The 22,842-nt window shown below is 38.7% G+C and overlaps 1 protein-coding gene across 2 annotated transcripts; it reads right to left on the minus strand.

The window, feature by feature from the left end:
- Positions 1-550: 550 nt before the first annotated feature.
- On the minus strand, positions 551-14,742 carry FAM98B (family with sequence similarity 98 member B). 2 transcript variants are annotated; one of them, XM_062494955.1, is made up of 8 exons: positions 14,678-14,742; positions 13,759-13,907; positions 12,844-12,969; positions 11,988-12,166; positions 5,402-5,482; positions 4,910-5,026; positions 2,360-2,527; positions 551-904 (listed from the first exon to the last, which is right to left on the minus strand). In XM_062494955.1, exons 1-8 carry the CDS (start codon positions 14,740-14,742, stop codon positions 551-553), a joined length of 1,239 nt encoding a protein of 412 aa, XP_062350939.1. The 2 variants fall into 2 exon arrangements, with proteins under 2 accessions (XP_062350939.1, XP_062350938.1); XM_062494954.1 differs by having other exon boundaries at positions 12,844-12,978.
- Positions 14,743-22,842: the final 8,100 nt, after the last annotated feature.

The raw sequence follows: 22,842 nt of genomic DNA on the forward strand, positions 1-22,842 counted from the left end.
ATTAAATAATTTTGACCTAAGCCTTAAGGATTTTAACATTTGAAATTAAAATTCACTTACATGTCCCACATGAAAACTATGAATGAAGAACAATGAGATGAAGAGAACAAGCCTGAAAGCAGCATTCTTGAATTTTTAAACGTGGCTTCATCCAGTTCTTAAGCCTACTTTGTTTTTTCTACATAACATTTTGCAGCAGGCGTGTAGACATGCAACATGCAATAAATTAGAGAGGTCTGACCAATAATATATTTTTGTTTGTTTAGAAAGGGTTTATTCAGTTTTCTGAGACTTATTTTAAATAAAATGACATAATAAAAATCACCATATAAGCAGTACGAAAAACAAGGACTTAAGTCATCAGATTTTAGTATAAAACTTCTGTTCAGTTAACTAAAATAACTCAGTGAGAACACAGTTGGTCTAATGAAATGACTCATATGGTCATACTTAATTCTAACTTAAACCCAAGTCAACATATCTAAATTCCTAGTACCAGTAAACACCACCACTATATTCTGCCAGTTACTCTGTTAAGATTTAGGGTACTTCAGTATCTTCGGTATCCTCCCCCTCCTCTTCCACCATACGGATCACCATAGCCTCCCCTGCCACCATAACCTCCTCTGCCACCTTGGAAGCCACCTCCACCTTGGAAGCCACCCCCACCCTGGAAACCACCCCCACCCTGGAAACCACCCCCGCCTCTTCCACCACCTCTGAAACCTCCACCTCCTCCTCTACCTCCTCCACCCCCCCAGTTACCCCTTCCACCACCACCACCACCCCCCCAGCCACCTCTTCCACCACCTTCTTGTCTTTTTTGCCAAGGAGGCATCTCGGGAGGAGGTGGTTCAATCTCTGTTGGTCTGCCTCCACGGTCAGGGACTCTCCCCATCAGAACCTGTATGGAAAAATTGGTCATTTTCAGAGTTAAAAAACAGTAGTAATAACTTGATGAGACACAGGATTTTTCTCCTGTGGACAGAGAAATGCTGCCTGCTGTTTTCAAGAAACTTGCCCCGTCAGTGCAGTGCTTGACAGCAGAATCACTATCTCCTGTCCTTGTAACACACAACAGAACTCTGAAAGTGCTCTCATTTTTCACCTCTAAAACAGAAATAACTGTAGCTAGCTGGCTCATATTACTTTTGTGGAATTTTTATGAAGGACACTGCACAACTGAAGTATCAGTATTGCAATAAGCAATATATGTACTTCATATACAATACATACAAATACACATATATTAGTATAGAAAAGACTTCTTATGATGTGACTCTTCTACTTAAATTTCAAAGTTCAGGATCAAACCTAATCAGCCAACAAAAAAACCACTGGCAAATTGATGTGCAATTCTCAAAGGAGCACCAGTTTGCCCAACATTAGAAACTACTGACACTTAGTAAAGAGCCAGAACAAACAAAATATGCAATAGGCTGCAGTAACACTTCCAAGAAAAGATAAAAAAAAAAAAAAAGGCATCTTGACTATGGCAGGTATTACTCAGTGTATGAAAAGAGAAACTGCACCAGACAAAGTTAAACAAAACAAACATCTTTGAAGAACAAAGATGTATCCAAGTAGGTCTTTTTGTTGTCACTTTCTTATTTTCTAAACTCCATGTGATCAATGTTAACATTCCCTGATCAGTCCCACGCACTCCAACTAAAGTCCTCTCAAGATAGAAAACCCACCTTTCTCTGAGATCCTACAATAAATTAAGAAATCTAAGAGTGGCAGGGATGCAAACATATTAAAGAGTATCTACATGAGGCAAAAACATTAGAAAAATCTGTAAATAGAGGATCAATAAAAGCAGACAATCACCATTTGAATAGTGAAACTCACATCACTACTCGCAGGGTTCAGCTTTTATCACACACAAGAAAGCAGCAATGTTGATTCATTATTGCAGCCAAACCATATAATTTTACTTTGCAGCAAAATAGCATTTCTACAGAAACGATTTCATGATTTATAACACACTGATGAAGTAGAGATGTATGTTTACAAACCAAACAATAATATCCTGGCCAGGCAGCCCAGGAACTGACACTACATATACGTATCCTTGAGGTGTGCAGTTCCACTGAACTCAAGAGGTCATTTACACACACATGTACGGCCCCCCACATTGCTCCCCCTCATCTACATTACTCTGTTTCATCCTGTTGCATGACTGACTGTCTAGGAAGACAAAAAAAGGACTTTCTGCAATATTTACTGGAATACTACAAACTTTCCTTTCATAAATGGAAAAAATGAAATTTAAAGTACCAAGCAAAGCCAGTGTAAATCTAGAATTCCTTTCCACAGGTCTGTAAATTCCCATTTATCACATGCCAGAGAAGCATACCTTGTTGATAGCACAGGCAGTCTTCTCCCGTGTTGATCCACTACTTGTTCTTATGATCTTGGACAAATCTTCACGAGCAGCAAGAAGGTGAGCTAATGTAATGGTGGACTTTGGAGACAATGCATAACGCTTGGGCTGATAAATCCGTGCTATCTCATCTGTTTTTACCTAAAGGATACAAACAAAACTTACTTGCCAGGTATCAAACACACCAACAGACTTACTACAAACCATGTGCTGGTCTCAGTAAGTTTCACTTTGAACACAAGGTGTAGCTTCTGAAAATACAAACTGTATTACAAAACATAGTGCCAGTTATCACCAGCTCTCTTTCTGTTGGTGGAGCTATTACAAAGAAAGTGCTGCTGATAATGTTTAATTGATGCTGAAACTTAGCACCAGTACAGAAGAAACTCCTCTATCCACTGGCATCAAACACATGCTTTAATGTCTTCCAACATCTCTACAAATTAAAACTTAAGGAGTCCATACAGCTCTCTCAAGAGCTTTACATAACCATACTCAACAGATCACTTCTAAACATGATGAAAACAGAGCAGTTTCAAAGTAAGGTAAATTTGTGGAAAAAATATGAAAATACATCAATGCAGCAAAACACTTATGCAAACCATGAAAAGAGGACAACATTAGATTTTTTCCAAGCATGCTTTGATGTTTCATTTATTTAGCAGAAAAGAAAAATAAATACACTTTCTGGGAAAATCTAGAATGACCTTCAGAGTGAAATAAAACATTTGACATTTGCTAGACCAGACAATACATGCTGAACCTGTACAAGACTGTTTTGCTAGGTAATTATTCCATCATTTGTGAACCCATTTCAGTCTGCAAACTTACCCCTCTTGGGTACTGAACAAGTTACAAAAACCCGAAAAAAATCCCCAAAATGCCACACCATCAAAAGCAGAGAAAAATATCAATATCTATTTGACGATTGGGAAAAAAAAGGCAAGCTAACAAATTTTAAAAAGACAACAATCTGTCTCTTGTCTTAAAAAAAAAAAAACACCTCTAAATTACATCAATGCCAGAACATTTTCAATCCCCAAAACCTTCTCAAAGAAGTTATGGACATCCTTCAAGAGAAGTGGGGGGGGGAAGATGGAAAACAGTATGTAGTTTTGAATTACTATGTAATCTGGTTACTTCTATAACTGCATATATTTCACACCAACAGTCCTTATAAGACAGGAAAATTAATCATCTGACTACGTTATCATCAAAAATATCTTTAAACTATTGTTCTATTTCAAAAGGGCATTCACTGTTTTTCAAACTGAATGGAACAACAGCAAGTGACAAAGTTTTAGTCTGCTTAAGTTAGTCATCAGTCACATCAACTACATTTTAGAAATATACTTTAAATTTGAAGATACACAGTTGTATTGGTACAGCTGTAAGGAAGCTATACCATTAGGGACATCTCCTGGTTTCTCAGAGCTAAATGCCCTCCTTTTCCTTTCTTGCAGCATAAAAGCATTCACAACCCCTTCAGAAATTAAATGGAGCTATTCCAACACAGCACAGCAGCACCTAGACTCATGTCTTCCAGTGATACTTAGTGAACTTCATTAACTTGATTCTCCATGTGTCAGTGACAAATTGTGATGTCACAAAGACTTGTAACAATCCATACCTTCAGTAAGCTTTCCAAGTTTTAAGATTTATCTTAAGCTTTCTAAAGAAACCTTTGGAAGAAAAGCTGATTTTGCCACTCGTGAACAAAAACATCTGCCTCCAGCTTTTCACATGCCTTCATCAAATTACAAACTTAATGTATCTTATCTCCCTGCTCTTTTGGATACAAACAAGATATATTTCCAGCTCTGAAATATCCTGACTATTTTTTAATATACAGAGTTCTAGGAAATAGTACAAATGAAATTATCAGAATTAAAGCAATACCAGCAGAACAAATACAGTGGAGTGCTTTGGAACTTTTAGTGACCTGAAGGATTACCAGCAATTGTGTGATTTTCTCACACAAGCTACTATTCAAATAACCTGTTCAACTGAACAGCTGTTCACCTAGTAGCACTGAATTCAAGATCAGTCACTGATCAGAATCCAAGTGCAGTCACTTCATGAAGTCACTCAGACTTCATGAACAGTCACTTTTTATAACCAATCTATGTTAAGGCCCAATGTTTGTCTTACTTTTGCATCTGAATGAGAAGTGCTGAGATTCCCTCCTAGTTTACTTCATTGGAGGGTATTAGATACAGAAAAGAAAACAGGGAAGTGGGAACTTTAATTAAAATGAGAAACCCCAACAAAGGATGCTAGAATTTTTAATTGTGAAGCTATAAACAGTCACCAAGGATGGACTGTGCCACCTGGTTAAATCCATCCTCTTCCTCAATACCTAGGATTTGGATATTACAACTTGAGATGAGAGATAGGCTGGAAAAAAGATAACAGTGATGGAAGTTTATTTGTGTATTTATATGATATGCATATTCTGTAGGAAGACTTGGAAGACAGTAGCAGGCTCCCACCTACAGGAAGCAAAAAGCACATCAAGTTTACCTTTGCTCTATCCGACCAGCCAAAAGACTGCACAGTCACATCAAGCCTCTTCATCAACATCCGCCGTCGACACTCGTACTCACTGCAAAGAGCATCATTGATTTTTTCCAATCTTTCCTGCAGTGTTACAATAAGAAATTCAAACAGTCAAATACGGAAAGTTATAGAAGTCAATTCAAAGTTAACCCCACCCATCAACTATGATGTCTATCCCGAGGTGACCACTATAAACTACATAGCTTCAAGGTATGCTACAGTAGTATGTATATACAAAATAATTTGAAAGTGAACAACGGATGAACCAACACAAGGTCTGTTTTATAAAGTCAGTTCTGGAAGTATATGATTATCATCGTTAGTATTTAGCAATTAAATTTTAGTATTAGTATTCAGCAATAGAACAGTAACTATACAAAGGCAAAGTTAACTGAAGCCATATGCATTTATTTTGACAATTCTCTTAAATTCTGAAAAGGAATGGAGAAACTTTACCACTTGGTCAGAGTTCAGAGGTTTTGTTAGCAGTGATTTCCCCACATGGTTATTTTTAAATTTTGAGAGGATGTCCTTTATCTGAAAAAAACACATACATCTCAGAACTCAAATGACATGTAGATTTATTTCAGCAAAATTTGTTACAATCTCATTTTGCTACTCAGAAGATGAAACACAGCATGTTTGTTTCAGCAGACATGTGAAAACAGACACGCATCTTCTGGCTTATGATCCACTATAAAAAGATTTCCTGAATACTTTTATAAGATGACCAGCCTCTATACAAAAATATTTTATGGCACATCACCTCCTCATTAACAGAACATTAATTATATACAAATTTATCAAGTACATACAGAAAGTAAGACTAGCTAAATTACTCATTTTAAATACTACTAAATGTTGTAACTTGTTGGAAATTCGGGGTTGCCAAACGTTACACAGGGCTACAAAACTGCCACTAAGAAAGGCAGGAGATATGATAGGTATGCAGTCATTCTTTCTCATTAATTTTATTCTACTCCTATAATTGGTTTCAGCTAACATTATGTTTAAAACTTTTGCATTCACTCCAAATCAAATTTGCTTATTCTTCTTCCACTAGTTCTTGTCCTCAATAATTAGCCCTCTCTCACCTTCCAAACACCACTGCATTCTCCTCTCTCATTACAAGAAACCTCTATCTCCTCTTCTTGAGTGAACTTCCTTTGGAAAAGCTCTTCTAAAATCACTACCATGAATGCCCGCAACACTTGTACATAACTTCAACATGATCCAACTGATTTTTCAGCTGGAGTTGACTGCATGCATATTACTGTCCCTGCAAGTTTTGTAACAGTCTGATGGAGAGAACTACATCTTCATTTGCTTTAGCAAAAAGCCATGGGGAACTCAGCAAAATGAGTAAAACTAGAGTTAATTTTTTTTATATGTCAAAGGAAGGATTAAGGTAGTGCATGATCCACAGTAAAACCTGTAACTGGGGATAGCCATGAGACACATTTGCAAGGATTTTAAGACTTCATGTGGACACACAGGCATTTACACTACACTTCTCATAAAGGCATGGTCCAAAGTTCAGTTTTGAGCTTCGCATGTTACAGAAATATCATCTCTATTGATTGCTATGAAAAAAATTCCAGAAGTCAAAAATCAGATTCTAGAGCACCTAGTTAATTGTTAAAAGAAATACTTAGAAAATCAACTGTCATGTCAGGATTTTTGTAATTATCTGGTTTTTTAAATTTTGCATATATGAAGAAAAGATTTGATCTCAATTTTTGTGTGGAAACCAAGGCATTTTGTTCTTTCTTTTTATATCACCACTGGGCAGCACTCTGGCAGGTTGAAAACACAATATCCCAGAAAAAGTCTGAGGGAAATATACTGTGCAGTGAACAAATTAAGGGAGAACACTGTTTTGACTCTATCAGAAAAGACAGCCTAGTAGTATCTGAAAAGTGGCAATCTAATTATTGTAATAGTCCCTGTTATTATATTCCATTCATATCACAAGAGGTTACAATAAGGGGTGAAGTTGAGTTCCATGTACCATACTGACCCTAACACTCCTCCTTCTCTGATAATTCCTGCTTCTCTATGACATTTTTCTTCACAAAAAACACTCCAAGGTTGCCTGTCTTCTGAATGTAGGCAGGTTGTTTTTTTTACTGAAGCACATACACAGTGCAATATTCCACTCTAAAATGCAAATGTACCTAAGCACAAACTATGTTATAATTCAAACAAATGTCTGAAGAATCAAAATATAAAGTTTATAATCTGCAGTAGTAAAACACCAGTATGACAGCAAAAGATTAACAGATCAGTAATTAGTATAGAAGAAGGAATGAATGGGAGATGAATTAAAGATTTTGTTGGGCAAGAGGTGCCTATCCATGTACCACTGAGGTCAGAAATATTACCTCAAAGGTTGAAAGGAAGAGAATCTATCAAAATGAGACCAGCTGCTGAGACAAAAACCAATAAAATAAAATGAAAAATCCTCAGTGTAATTTAGAGTGTGAAAGATCTGTAAAACAGTGATGCTGAATACTTCCTAGAGGTTAGAATTGTTGTAAGTTTGCAGCTGCAAGGACAACTAAGATGTAAATGCAACACTGGGCTCCACATAGAAAAGCCACATGTTCTGCCATCACAAGTCAATCACTGCTGATTTCCATGAACTGAAAAGTGAAAGGAAATTTAGAAAGAACAATTAAGGAAGATAATCAGTGAAAATCAGAACTAGAAAAACAAGAGCAGCTAAATGAAACAATCCTTTACTGACTTCCCCCAAATTTCTATGTTTTCTTTCCAAGTTAAAGAGAATACCTAGCTAATTTTTATCCAGCACAGCTTTACTAATCAGTAACAGTTGAGGAGGAATCTCTCCATTGATGAACTGGTCTATGCTCATGAACTGGTCTAAGTTTTTGACACCCTGTGAAGACATGCTCAGGTTAGTGAATCTCCACTTCTCACACCCATCAGCAGGGCTCATGGGGAAATCCTACAGCTATTAGGATGAAATAAGCTGAGCTGCCTTACAGCTGCAGAATACATTGTCCAGCCATGACTGATGACAGAGGTATGAGCACAGGAACTCTGCCACACAACAGTCTGCCAGAGGACAAGAATACAATGGATGGGAGAATCTATGCTACAACTCATATTCCCCCACATGATAGTTGCTCTGGGTTGAGGATATGCAGGAGTTTAAAAATCCCACCACAAGCCAGAAAGACGTCTGCACATGTAAGTGGGAACAAAACCAAGCACAGTGCCCAGATAAAAGAGCAGTGAAAACATACTCAAAGAAACATAAAACAAATTGTAATAGGCAAATCATCCTAACATTTTTACACATTCAGGTGTAAAAAGCAGAACAAATAATTAAAACTAGATGTAGACAACTATATTTGACTATTTCACATACTGTATAATCAATGACCTTGGTTAACACTAAAAATTTATCAGATTGCTTTGGAAGTTCACACACCCTCTAAACATAAAATGAAAACAAATAAGCTGTTGGATCTGCTTGAGACAAAAATACCAAATTCAAATCTGCTGCATAAAAATAAACAGTTATTCTACTGTTACAAAATGAAGTGTATCTTTATTGAACGTGACATTTCTCATTTGCTTTGTAATTTTGAACTACTGAAAAAAAGTTTAGCTCCATTTCATTACCACATTCAATGTATTCATTAAATATCCTCATCTTCTGTCAAAACAGAGTATTTTTCACATTTAACACATTTTTCACAGAAAAATATCATAAATGTATGCACCTCCAGGGTTTTTCCTAGATTTTGGAAATCCCTGACGTGCAGGTGTCTTGTTATTAATTTGAAATTGCAACACTTTGATGAAAGAAGGTTCCCTTAATTAGTCATAGGGTGCACTATGCAGCTGCAGAGAGATCACCTAAAATCCTAAGTTGAAAATATTTTTGAGCCTCTCTTTCATAGATCTGCAGATAAATTCATTGTTTATCTAACTTTAAATACATTTTTGTTTGACCCTGATGTCTGTAGAACAGGATAACTCTTTGGTTTTGTTCTCTGCAGTTACATCAATACTTACTGTCCTGGGACCATTACATCTGTAAAATTACTACAGACCAACAGTTAAATGAAACACATTAAATATTAATAAATTCTAGGATGAATAGCCAGATATTTAAAAAAGTATTCTTCTCACATCTTACTTATGTCTTATGTTAGCTTAACTTTGACTTAGTTTGCTCTGTAACCCCTTGTAGGTTTCTTTCCATTCTACTGATATGTGAAAAGTAGCAGAGTACTTTTAATAATGTGGGCAAAATAAGTTCATAAGTATTTTGAATAATATCACAGTAAAACTGTTTTCAAATAAACAGCATTAGAATGTCACTTTGTAATTAGGTGTGAAATTCACACTATCTTGATTGGAAAAGTCAGATGTAAGCACTACTTACAAAGCACAACACTAGCATGAACTTTTCTGAATCTTTCATCAATGTTCATTTTGAACTTATGGAGGTTTGGGCACTAAATTTTAGATTGACTCATAGATTCCCTCTTTGTAAATATACTTTACAAGGGAACAGCATCTTAAACAACTGAAAAATTACTATTAGTTTTTCAGTACTACATAATAAAATAAGATATACTTCATTGTAGAAGGCTATAATATTGTCTATTTATCTCATTTTCTTAGGTATATTGATAACCACTACCCTAGGTAATTACAGGAGATGCAAAAGATACTTGCTATGATTGTACGTTCAAAGTTTGAGCTACTATAAAACTCATTCTGAATGAAGAAAGCAATCCTGATTTTATACTAGTCTCTTAAATAAACTGGAAAATCACTTAAAACAATAAATGTTCTATTATTCCATACCAAAATACAGTGTGTGATCTGGCCTTTGGTAGGTTGCTGCTGCACAGCCAAACTATTCTCAGAACTACTCCCACAGCTACTGACAATGCTGAAGATGCTAGACAGAGACAAAGAGTAGACATGTTGAAATGCTGCAGGTACATTTGCAGATACACTAAATAAAAAAAACTAGTTCTGTTTGTAAGTCTGTATTATGAATGGTAAAATACTAAACATCAGCAGTGCAATTTTATACAGAATCTAATTAAATCTAAAGCCAAAAATATTTGGAAAAATAAATGGATCATCTCAAGTGAATTTCTGTGAGCATATTAAAAAGAAGTAGCAATATGGTACCCTTAAAAAAAATGTTTACAAAGCCAATTAACTTTAATTGGTGGCACCACCTTTCTAAAGCAGCTATACCTGTAAGTGTAGGTCTCTAACTCTGTCAAAATAACTCCAAACTTGTCCTATATTAATGTAATGGATAAAGGACAAGCAAACACATAGCAAGAATTCTACAAAATCTCCTGTGAGGCAAGAAAAAAATACTTTGTTTATAAGGGATGAAACACACAGAGACCAAATTACACTATTAATTTGGAGTCACAGAAGATGAACAAACTAGTTTTACCACCTTTCTATGCTCTGAAGTGAGTACAAGTGGTATAACCACTGTGGAACTAACAGACCTGAAAAGTATTGGAAAATAGTCCAGGCACTATTTAAAAAAAAAAGCCTGAACCAAAACCAAAGATAAAACACTTTTATGATTCTGCTCATTTTAGTACTCCTGAAAGTGTAACAGTTCATACAAACTGGGACAGCAACACTATACACAGTTCAAGCCTATAATGCTGTGTGATAGGAAACGTTGGACTTTGCAAAAGGTGGCAAATACCAGGTGTCTAATAATTCAAAGAAAACATTCTAGTATCCCCATGTGTGTATGAAGGAACTGGTGCTCCAGGCGTGGTCTTGCTGTCCCACAGCTGCAGAGCTAGAGTCCTCCCCCTATAATGGGATGAAACTAAAATTGTACCCGAGAACTGAAGCAAGAAAGTGAGCAAGGAAGACCACTGGCTATGGCTGCAGCCTATAAACACTTATGGATGTAAACACAGCTAACACTCACAGAGGGAGACCAGCAGAATCAGACCATTAGTTATCAGCTGTAACTTTGACATTTTCATTGCCAGAACAGTGCTAGAATTGTTTCTTCATCCCTTCGAAAATATTTACTGAATGCAAAGATTTCCCTAGAACTAAATAGATCAAGCATAGTTATATTGTAGGAATGGGCAGTTCCATTTGCACCTGGGTGATGCCTTTTATAAATTAACCTATTAAAGGTTTTGTCTTGTCACACTGAAGGCAGATGTAAGAAAAACATGCAACAGGCCCTCTCCCCAAAATCTCTGAATGCTCAGCAGCCCACTGGTTGATGAGGAAGAAGGAAAAAAACAAGCACAATCAAGCAAAATTATAAAATTCAAAGACCCAGAAGCAGAGGGAGTTTTTATGCTACCTTTAAGGGGGGGATCAGTCACTCTCTTCCCAAACACTAGAGAGAGATGAAGAGCAAAACTTCTAGCTGTCTGACAGAGAAGAGAAATTCCACCTCAAGAACCTATTTACATTCTGCAGAAAGGAAATCAGACCAAGGATCACATCAGAACCTGGAGGGACACAACAGAAGGAACTATCTTGCTCACTAAGGTTTAAGTTGGCTTATTCACTGAATACTTGCAATTCAGGCATTTTCATCTTATTCTGCAACAAAGGCAATACCACCAACAAATCTGTCCTTGCAATTAAGAAATTAATAAACTAAAAAGAACTAATTTAAGTTCTGGATATTAAATTTAAATACATCCCAGAAATGACTACAGGTATATAAATGCACAATCAGTTATTACCCAAAGTTTCCTCCTTGCACATGTGAACGGGTAAGAGGAAAACTTACGCCTTAAACTTGTACGGCAAAGTGTGTCCGATGAGGTACAATGCAACCTCAGAGAAATGCTGAAATACTTAATCTCATAACTAAAACAGTTTAACTTAAAACACTAAGCTGCCTTTCAGAATTAAAATTCTTTTGCACTTGTCAGATAGGGCTTTTATAGGTGACACTGCTGGGCCCTTAACTCTATGACGAATGCTTATAGATAGTGCTTACAGTTTAGAGACAAGATGTAAAAGCCCATACCTTTTGTTCCACACTGGTTAACAAGGGAGGAATACCAGAGGATGAGGAGTTTGGCAGGCCCAGTGCATCGCAAATAGCTTGCACTTCCTGAATAATTTCATTGTGCTTTTCCAAACGAGAGCCTTTAACTTTCTTGCTCTGCAGTATCTTTAAAGCCTGAAGTTCTGTACTTAGAAATACTAGAGAAAAAAGCATCATAAAGGCAGATTTAGAGACACTTAAGTACATTCTCAGTACAGCTACAATATATACACTTGTGAGATAACCATGATAAAAGGGAGACTTTCTCCTGACAGGTTGGTATTCCTATTCTTTACCTCAATTTCCTCTCACCTGAATTCCTACCTTCAGTCTACACATTGCATTTAACTGTTCAACTCCCTTCTGCCACCAGACCCCAAGTTCCTTGGCTAATTTTATATTACCACACTGGTTCCTGCTGCCACTCCTTTGTCCAAGTCCAACTTAAACTTAGATGTTGTTTCTCTCAGTTCTGATTTCAGCACCTCCAAATTGCACTGCATTTTTGTTCAAGCTGTCCTGAAACCTCTCACAAACATAGGAAGCAAGGTCTCAGATTAGGTGACCTGAAACAACTGAATCAAGAGAGGGATCAGGAGGCCTCAGTAAGTTGCACCATACTTTTAAAAGAAATTTTAGTTTCTGCTAGAACAGCTTTCTAATGCTGCTCTATTTTTCACTTTGCACAAGTGAGTTGATGCATGCAGAGCTCGTATGCAATGACTGTACACATTAACTAAAAACATAAAGAATGCTTCAGTGTAAATTGTACAGTTATGATAAAGCATGCACGTAAAATACTGTATTATAAACGGGAAAAATGATTGTTACTCACACAGGAGTTTAAGACAATCTTCCTTCTCTCTTAATCTGTCTTTGATGTCTCCAGACACCAGCGAGGAATACGGACAAGACATTTCTCTCAGAAAGCCACTGATTTCAAGCTGGAAGCTCTCTATATCTTTCACACCTATGGAAATTAATGCACAGTTAATGGCTTTTTACAGAAACATCAAAATGCAATCTAATTTTTTTAACATATACTTATATTGCAGATTTCAACAGCCCAAAGATTAACCACCTATCACCCCAAGTAACATTTCTCTTTAAAAAGTCCTACATACAAGCAGACATGCCTTCTAATAGTATCCCGTACTCATGCTTTGAATGAGATAATGCTACAGCAGTCTGTGAAGACATGAACACAAATGAACATCAGCAGGAAGTGAACAGTTTATGACACTAAATAGCATGTCAACATAACTAATTTTCTTTTGAAGAAATAGGAGGAGTCATGAACCCATTATTTTCAGTGATTGGTTTTAGTTCCAATACTTTTTTGGTGAAAATATAAGTAATATAAAATCTCATCCAAAACTCCAGCACTAGACAGAAATAATCAAGCAGTGCTACCAAGCACCTCACATATCCACACACAGTGCTGACTGGAACTATGCTAGACCAACAGCCAGAAAACACCCAGCACTGCGATTTATGCCATCAAAATATGATTACAGGCACGAATGTACCTTTTACATTTATGTATATCTAAAACCACCCCAAATCACCTTCTTTCTCCATTTTCAAACAGTCTTCACAACATGACATCTTAATCTAAGAGCACACAAGTATCAGCCCGAGTATGGCTACCTTTCAGCTTTCTTGTAAACTTCAACACTGTAATTTCACTATTAACTGAACAATATGGGTCTAAATCCACTGAATAAATACCAAATTAACATTTATATACCATCTGTTGCAGTGATGCTTTCTTCCATATCACAAAGTGACTTTATCTGGGAACCTAACCAAATGCAAAGCTCAAAAAATTCTGGTGAAGACAGTCCATTTTCTGCTGCTTTCTTCAGGGCCTCCTCCTCCAAAAGGGCACCCGTGTACCTGCACAGACAGGTAAACATTAGAAATAAGATGTAAGCGTAACATAAATATACATATTTTTAAAAATTATTTTACTTTAAGCTGGTTAGGAACTATACTTAAAGGAACTAATCTTTCTACATTACTTTTGTCAAGGAGTAATTCAGACTTTTTTCTTTAAACACACCAAATAATAATAAGTAATTTAATAAGCAATTGATAAGTAATTTAATTTAATAAGTCATTTATAAGCAAAATAGTTTGTCACAATATATGAGACAGGCATTTTCACATGTGTAAGTGAAAAGAGACTTTGATCTCTCCGAACACGCCTGACAGAGAAAAACTCAGGCATTAAGCGTTTAGTGAAATTTCCTCCTAACAGTAACGACTGCCCTGGAGTAGTGGGAATAGCATAACTGCAAATTAAACCTGGCACAGATCTTGTCCCGTACCATCGGGAGCACATCGCGGGAGGTGGGCAGGCACCAAAGAACGAGGCGCTGCCCGCCAGCGTGCAGGGGCCGCCCCAGCGCGGACCGCGGCCGCCGCACTCCACGGGGCGCCCCGGCTCCTCTGCCCTCCCCGCACTACAGCCGGGGCGAGCCCTCCGCCCACGCCGGGACCCCGCTCCCGGCCGAGGCCCGGCCCCGCCGAGCCCCCGGCACCCGCCGCAACGCTGGGCCCGTTCCTCGGCCGGTCCCGCGCTCCCCCTTCGCTCCCGCCTCCGGCCTGGCTTTCGCCCGCGGCTTCGCCCCTCGCAGGGGGAGCCGCCGCTGCTCCCCGGTTACCCCAAGGCCTCCAGCGCGTCCAAGATGTCGCTCTCCATCCCCGGGCCCGGCGGCAGCTCCCTCATGCCGGCGCCGCGCCGCGCGGTGCCCGCCTCAAACCGGCCCTCCGCAACTCGCGCCCGCCGCCGCGTTCCGCTGCGGCCGCGCGGCAGCCCCGGCCGGGGGCGGCCCCCGCCCCTCCCTCGGCGGCCGTCCCCGCTCCGAGGGGCCGCGGAGCCCCTCCGGGCCCTCCCCGGCCTGTGGCTGGGGCTGGGGGTGTCCCTTCCGTGCAGCCCGGCTCTGCCTTTCTCCCGTGCTGGGGAGCGCCCGGGCTCCCTCGCCCTTCGCCGCCGGGGATGGTCTCTTGGCTATGTGGCTGTGCTCCGGATTTGGCCCCAAATCCCTTCCCCCTGCAGTCCCCTGCCCCCCCTCCACCGGGTACCAGCCGCCCGGAGAAATACAGAAGATATATATATATATATATATATATATATATATGTATATGTGAGAGCAAAACGTGTATCAGTCACTGTTTTAATTCGACCGGGCGTTCTTGAAAAATCGTAACTTTCCGTATACTCAAGATGTTCTGTACAGGGAGTATGAGTTTGAGTTTCCCAAACTATGTCTTGACACCCACAATTGAAGGACAATTTTGGTTGTGATTATATACTTATCTCATAGTGTTACCATTCATGCAGTCCACAACTTTCTCCTTGTCCATTCCTGAGTTTCCCATCTGTGGAGAAGGGAAAAAGAATCATGAGAGAAGGGTGGCTAAAATACATTTCGTATCCATCTGTGCCCCTGGGTATGGACTTTGCCTTTGCTCCATGCCCTTTGTAATAGACAAACACAAACATAAAGCCACAACAGCACATGTAAGAGCACCAGAAGAGGTCTCGGCACTCCACAGTCATTATTTTCCAGCAGAAGGCCTCTGTGCTTCAGCTGGGTCACCAGTGCCCTAGAGCTTTGCAGTTTTTTTTTCAGAATTTCTTTTTCACTGGACTTCCAGTTAGGTATCTCCCTCAGCAGTTGGGTAACCCTTGGTGCTAGCACAAGGAAGAAATAGAGGTGCACAGCTAAGATCAGAAAATGGATAGCAACGGGTCAGCACTGACTTGAATCAACTTGAACTGATACAAAATGGCAGCTGTGTCTGTCTGCATAGCAAGGTGAAGGTGGGAATCTTGGGGAAAGGTCTTCCGCCAATTAGTACAAAATCTCTACAGTTATAAGCTGCCTGTAAACTCGCAAAAAAACAAAAGACTTGGTTCAGTTTTCTGTTGAGGTAGGTAAACCTCAAGCATTTACTTGTGTGAATATGACAAGTCACAAATTGTTACGCTGTTCAAACCTGCTTGAGAAGTGTTCCTGCTGCCAGGAATGCCAGTGGGCATTCTCAGACAGCCTAATGACAAAAATGGGATGGAAGGGTCCTGCTTACTGCTGCAGCAGGGCCATCACCTCCTGCTCTGCCCTGCCAACAGAGGTGGCTTTTGGTTCTATGTGGTGGGCACAACCTGCCTGGTCCTGGTAGGGAAAGTAAAGCTGCCCACGGATGCACCAGCTGCACATTTCAAAATATTCATTGCTGTGTCCTTCTCATATGTAGCACAGAAATAAAAAATGAAGTCTCTTGAATTCAAACAGAATGGAGCCAGACACCGTTTTAATGCAGGAGAGGTGCATGTAATTTGTAGTACTAAGAAACATTTAGCAGACAATTAATTGACCACTAGAGGGGATCATAGGAGTGGAGAAGGAGTTGAATGTACCACATGATAAACGCTTTCCTCTAATCCAAGCTCGCCTGCGTGCAATGTTATGCTGTATGTGCACAGTTTAAAAATGATTGAGAAAAGACAGCGCTCTGTGCATACTTCAGTTGATATAAGAAGCTTATATTAAGTTTAAAATACATCAGTAACAGGTTTACTTGTCAGAATGAAATAGCTTCTTTATACAGATATTTTTTCATCAGTTTAACTTCATCTAGAATGTCTGTTCAGCTTCCATGTGTAAAAAGGTGCTGACCATTCTTTTAAACTATTTTTAAAAAATAGGTTCTGTTCTTCAGACTTCTTGTCATTTAAACAAGTGTAGCTTGCTTGTTTAAAAGCTAATGTTCAATTGCTTTTAATCCTTCCATAAGCTTATTCTTACCTTTAAGGATGATTTAGGAGTAGCCACCCCAGGCAGTGTAATGAACCTCATTACATCACTGTGGAATGAGACTGCAAGTTGACATTGATCTATATGTTTTAATTACATCACTCTCACAAATGAAGTATTTGCAATGTGAATGATGTGATATCAGTGTCACCAAACCTGAACAAATTTCCACTAGCTGCAAGGATCCTGCCCAACCATTTAGTGGATATCTTGCTGAGATTGCACTTGACATCACATCATAAATACTTGATTTAGAAATCATCCTTCTAGCATCTTTCAGACCAAATCAAGCCACCTGAAGCAGTGACATCAAAGTTTTCAGTCCAGAATGAATTATTTCAAGAAAGTATGCACAGTAATAAATTCTGCAGAATAAGAAGTTCAGTTCCTGGAAAATGGACTGCTCTCAAATGAATTTCTTGTGGCACATCTTTCTGCATAGGGGTGGGAGAGGGCAGAACCAGGCAGTCATTGACACCTTGCGCAATAACTGCAACATACCCACTAGTACTCTTTTTCCAGTACTTGTCTAAGAAGATGGTGGCTTTTCACTGTCCTTGAGTTGTAATAAAATGCTGTAAGGCAGTCCTGCTCTGTAGGGTTATAGACGTAATTGAACATAGTTGAAATTACTGAGTTTTGTCATTTGCCTTTCAGGTTGGTGTGGGGCCTAAATATTTCAGTGAGATGTGCTTGCACCTTTCAGCATCACTAAATAAAGATGAATAATTTGCTTCTCATTTTTCTCCTAGTGGAGCATTACAAGAGAAGCATTATGACTATTAAAGAACCAAGATTTATTTTTGTTTAAGTGGAGTCTCACATGGAATATATTAATGCAGAACATATTAAAACAGAAAGAAAGGCATTGAACATAAGCAGCTTTACAAAAAGGAAAGCTGAGTGACACTTGGAATTGCCAGAGCCTTTCACCTCTGTCAGGGGACTCAGGTTAATTCTTCTTGCTACCAAGATAATAATTATACTGTAAGAACTAATTACAACTGAAATTTCTGTTGTTGGTTTTTTGTTTGTTTGTTTTTTGTTTTTTTTTAAAGGAAAAGTGAGAAGATGATTTAGTCCTTAGGTGTCCAGTTGTCCTAGTTTGAAAGACAGGTGTTTGCTAAGAAAAGCAGAAGCCTCCCTTTGAACTGAAAAATGTGATCCTTCCTTCCTACAAATTATTGTGATTTTGAAATTAAGGGAGCTCTCAGGCAAAAGATGTGGGGATAGGAATAACAGTTCTTTACTAGTATATGTAACAAGACAAACAAGAACAACAAGAGCTATGAAATGACCCACAAACAGAACAGTAACTCAGTCCCAGTGTTTTTTGGCTGCAGGCACCTTTTCCCTGAGCTGCAGTTCCCGGTGCTGGGGGCGGGCGGGTCCCGCAGAGCCGCAGGAGGGCTGGGGGTGATGGCAGCGCTGTCCCAGGGGGAGAGAGAGATGGAGAGAGAGCTCTCCGCTCACGGTGTGGGTCCTGGTGCTCAGCAGAGTGCTGGATGGTGGCAGGTTACAGTGAGAAGGCAGCAGGGCAGGATCTGACAGCAGTGAGGATGGCTCCCGGCACTGGGATGGCAGTGATGGGGCAGAGGCAGCGATCGTCCTTCTTGTCCGAACTCCGCGGGGGAAATGGGCCGAGCCAGAGCCTTCTGTCTGCTCTTCTGGATGTTTGGATATTGAGGGGTTTCCTTCTTCTCTCCCCTCCCCCTTGTCACCAGGGCCCAGTCAACAGGTATCTTAGCATGACAATGGGGAAAATTCCACAGAGGGAAAAGGGAGAGAACCAACCCACAACACCAGTGAACGTCTGTTTGCAGAAGAGGTTGCAGAGTGCTGGTTGTAATTTTATAGAATTATTCTGTTATGAATGAGATTGAAGCCACAAACTAGTGCAACATATCAAGTGAGCAAAAAAAACCAGACCTGCAGTAAGCCTGGCCCTTGCTACAGCAAATGTTCAGCCTGGCAGGACAAAGCAATGAATATTCCAAGTTCATATTTCTTATTCTTTTAAAAATAAACTGTGCCCATTTTGCTCTTCAGACCATATGGCATGAATCATTTCAGTGAAGCATTCATCACATCATGATTTACACTGACATTATTTCTTAGAAGTTAAGTGGCTGGGCTTCACTGGGAGCAGCTTCAGGTATTACGGACATTCTTGTCTCTTTCACTTGTTTCACTGAAAGGTAACTTCATTAATCTCAGCTCAAAACTGGAGTTATGGGAGTGAAACCCAAGCACAAAGTGTCCCTGCTTTTAGGTTTTCTGGTTGAAAGTTAATTTGCTCAAAAATGTACACAAGGTTTTTATTTTAAGCTTTTATACTCATGTATGATGTACTCATTGCTGCCTGAGTGCTACTTACTCTGTTTTCATTTTAAGAAAGTACAACAGAGGAAAGTCTTATGATAGCTGTAGCAAATACAAATTTAATTAGAGAATGCTGAATATTTAAATGGCAAAGAAGGTATGTGATCAGGAGTGTGAGTTACCTGAGAGGGATTCCCTGAGGTCTGAAACCTGCTACCGAGTGCTGGCAGCAGTGTGTCAGTAACACCCTAAGGCTGCAGAGTTGTCCAGGAGAGCCTGTGAACAGGGGCACCACAGACACTGTGCTGCATCCACAGGGAAACTGAATATGTAGATTTGCAGCAGCTCCCTCTTTCAGCTCTTAACTCTCTTTTATCACTACCTGTTGATTTTTTTCTATGGATTTCCCACAATTAAGTTAATTTTCTGTGGGTTTTTTCCCCTATTAACCCCCTGCTGAAAGACCAAAGAAAGGAAGGACTTCTGCATACAGTAAGACAACATTATTTCTCTGCTAGTCATGCACACAGTGTGACCTTGGGAAGTTACTTAAAACTCTCTACTGCAGGTATAAAAGAACAGTGTTATCTGGATAGTAAAGATGGTGATCCAGAATTCAATAAATAGAAGAAATAATAATAATAATCATCATACTGTCCTTGACTGACAAAATGTAAAGTATCAGACTATCTATCCTGAAATAAATGACATTATTATTATTATTAATACTATTAAATGATGGGAGTAGTTTACTAATAAAAAAATCCCTGAATCAAAAAAGAAGAAAATGTTGGGTCTTAAATGTAAAGCTGAGACTTCCAGAGTATGAGGCATCCATTCCACTGGGGCTTGACTCACAAGTCATACTTCACAATTTATAGCAAAACTGGATTCTTAACATATTGGAATAAAGATTTTTAAACAAGCTTCCATCTGTTAAACTAGCAAATTGGCTTGGTTTTAATAAATAGCCAGCATCATTTTTCAAACCACAGCTTTCAAATTACTTTGGAGCATTTCAACTTGCACTGGTTGTGGCCGGTCCTGAAAGATTGCCATTGCCTGTACGTTTGGGGGAGCCTACACCACACCAGCCTCCCATCCTGGTGGCTTGGAAGAAAGGCATACCAGTGCCATTTAGGAAGGGTGGGCTGAGAAGTGACCTCAGGATAGCCACTTCCTTGACTAATGGTATTGCAAATGAGACATAATTGGTCTCAAACAGGAAGGGAGTGAACCACTAAAGTCCGAAAGCAACTCCCTGTCTGGAAGGTGTGTTTACCACAGCAAAAAAAAAAAAAAAAAAAAAAAGCTACTCTGTTAGCATGGGAAAATGAACTGAGAGCATGTTTGTCTTTTTGCTGGGTTTTTCAACAGCACAAATGAAAATGTCAACAAAGAAGTGTGCATGGAATTAAATTCTTGTTTGTCCCTCTCTACAAGAAGACATTTAGGGTGTACTTATATTTTTCAATTCAATCACTTTACATATTAGTATTAAAGGTTAAAGCAAAGCATCAGTAAAGTAAAAATGAATGTTTATGGCCCAGAGTAAAGCAGTCAAAAAGCCATCAAAAGAAGTCATAATGATTAAAAAGGGGGAGGACTGAAAGCATGACTATTAACAGCTAAAAAGACACACTAGCATGAAAGGCTGAACACGCTTGTGTTATGCAACATGCTTCTCAAGTCCTGAGTGACAGGAGTATCCAAAATAGGAAGCGATGAAGATTTGGATGCTGACCATCAATCTGTACCGTCCGTTTTTCTTAGGAAAGAACAGAAATAAATGAATCATGCAGTTTGTTGTTCCTTCTTCATGTTCTCTATTTCCACATCCATGCAAGTCAGTTTCTCACCCATGCTTTTGTTGGACATATCCAAACTTTTTGTCCTCTCCATCTTGATCTTGTCCTTGTTCCAGTTTCCCTCATAAATTTCAAGAGACTGCAAATCACAGGAAGTGGCAAAGTTTCAGAGAAATGGTTGCTTAAATAATCTAATCTATGTGAAGCAGTTGAGGTGACATAGCTGAAATAACAAAAAAATTAGTAAATTAAAGGAGTGTGAAGCATTTGAACCCAAAATATTGAAATCTGACAGAATTAGAAGCAACTTTTAAAAGTATGATGTGGCTTTTAACGAATGGAGTCTTCCTCTCATGGAAAATTCAATACAAAATCACATATGTGCCCCCATCCATACATATACGTATGTATATATAAAAGCAGCTCCTTATATTTCAGGCTGGGGGAGGTTTTGGTTCTTAGTCTCTCTTTTTCAAATGATTCACCCAGGTACTGCTTTTGTGAAAAGTTCTTAGCATAATTCTACTGGATTCTCCTAGGAAAAGAAATAAGGTATTTCTGGAAAGCTTTTTTTCCTTTCCCTTGAACTGCAGGGTTTTTTAATTTTATATATATATATATATATATATATATATATATATATATATATATATGTATATATATATATACACACATATATATTTTTTTTTATAATAGTAATTCAGCCTTTTGGTTTTCTTTCAGCCCTTTCACCCCCTCTGTTGCTATTCCTTGAGAATTGTGGGTGGCCGATGAAGCAGTGAACATCACATGATGTCACTTAGCAACCTGATGTTCATAAATAGCAACAATCATTTTTCTAATGGCTATTTTTGCCCATCAGAAAAAAAAATGTTTAGACCCATTCCATTCTGACAGTGCTGAATTCTTAATCTGACTTCCAGTACATTTATTGCTTATGCTTTCCTTTCTAAGGGTACAGTTTCACATGATTATATCATGGCTGATGCTATTAGGATGCTTCTAACTTTTTTTCTGAGCTTACTGGTAACATGTAATGACAGTAATTGTTAGCATCATTGAAGCTCTTTAAGGATAGTCTCCTCTCCCTTTTCCTAAATGCCTGCATTGCATAAGTCTCAGATGCTGTAATATACTGTTGCTGAGATGAAATCAGAAGGGTCATCCACAAACGATTTTTATTTTTAATGCCTTTGGGGAATGCTCAGAAATTTATCAATTCTTTCAGAAAGAATCTGGTAGGATTTGTGTGTATCCTCTTAATATTAGTATAATCATTTAAAATATTTGTTTTGCTGTGAAGGACTGTCTCTGTTAAATGACAAATTTTTGCAAAGAGCTTACCTTCTCATGAGTATTAAGACAGAAACCAGAAGATAAGATTAGAAACTATGGAAAGTAGAATTTCAAAGAAACTTTTGAAAAGGATCTTGCAAAAAATTGCTTAGGAAACACAGTGAAATTATACAACTACCTAGCCCAGCTTGTCCTCAAGGAGTTCTCTGTCTGAGAGCACAGCAGAAAAACCAGCCCGAAATCCTGTCCAAGCAGCATCAGTTCCCCTCTCCATAACCATATGTCTACTCCTCAGAAATCTGGGGGCTCTGAAACTGAGAAGAGGGAGTAATGTGGGTGAAACCAAGACACTGTCATCGTGTGTGCGTGACCGCTTCCACAAATCCTCCAGCTACTCTGTAAATACTCCTCTCCCTCTCATTATTTGCATTGGTAATTCATACACCACATAAGTAATGGCTCAAAGACACAGATAGGGAAAAATATCTGGTTTTCTTGCACCCTTTAATTTTTTTTTATTTGATATTAAAAAAAATATTCTACTACAGAACAGAGAAATAAGGAAGACTGTACTTCTTTCTA

Source organism: Cinclus cinclus, chromosome 6 (genome assembly GCF_963662255.1).
Source record: "Cinclus cinclus chromosome 6, bCinCin1.1, whole genome shotgun sequence".
NCBI classification, from domain to species: Eukaryota; Metazoa; Chordata; class Aves; order Passeriformes; family Cinclidae; genus Cinclus; species Cinclus cinclus.

Coding starts and splice junctions, on each gene's coding strand:
- FAM98B (XM_062494954.1), bottom strand. CDS start 14,742: ATGAGGGAGCTGCCGCCGGGCCCGGGGATGGAGAGCGACATCTTGGAC. Junction 5,027..5,401: donor CTCTGAACTCTGACCAAGTG/GTAAAGTTTCTC, acceptor GTAACACTGCAG/GAAAGATTGGAAAAAATCAA. Junction 2,528..4,909: donor GCTGGTCGGATAGAGCAAAG/GTAAACTTGATG, acceptor TGTATCCTTTAG/GTAAAAACAGATGAGATAGC.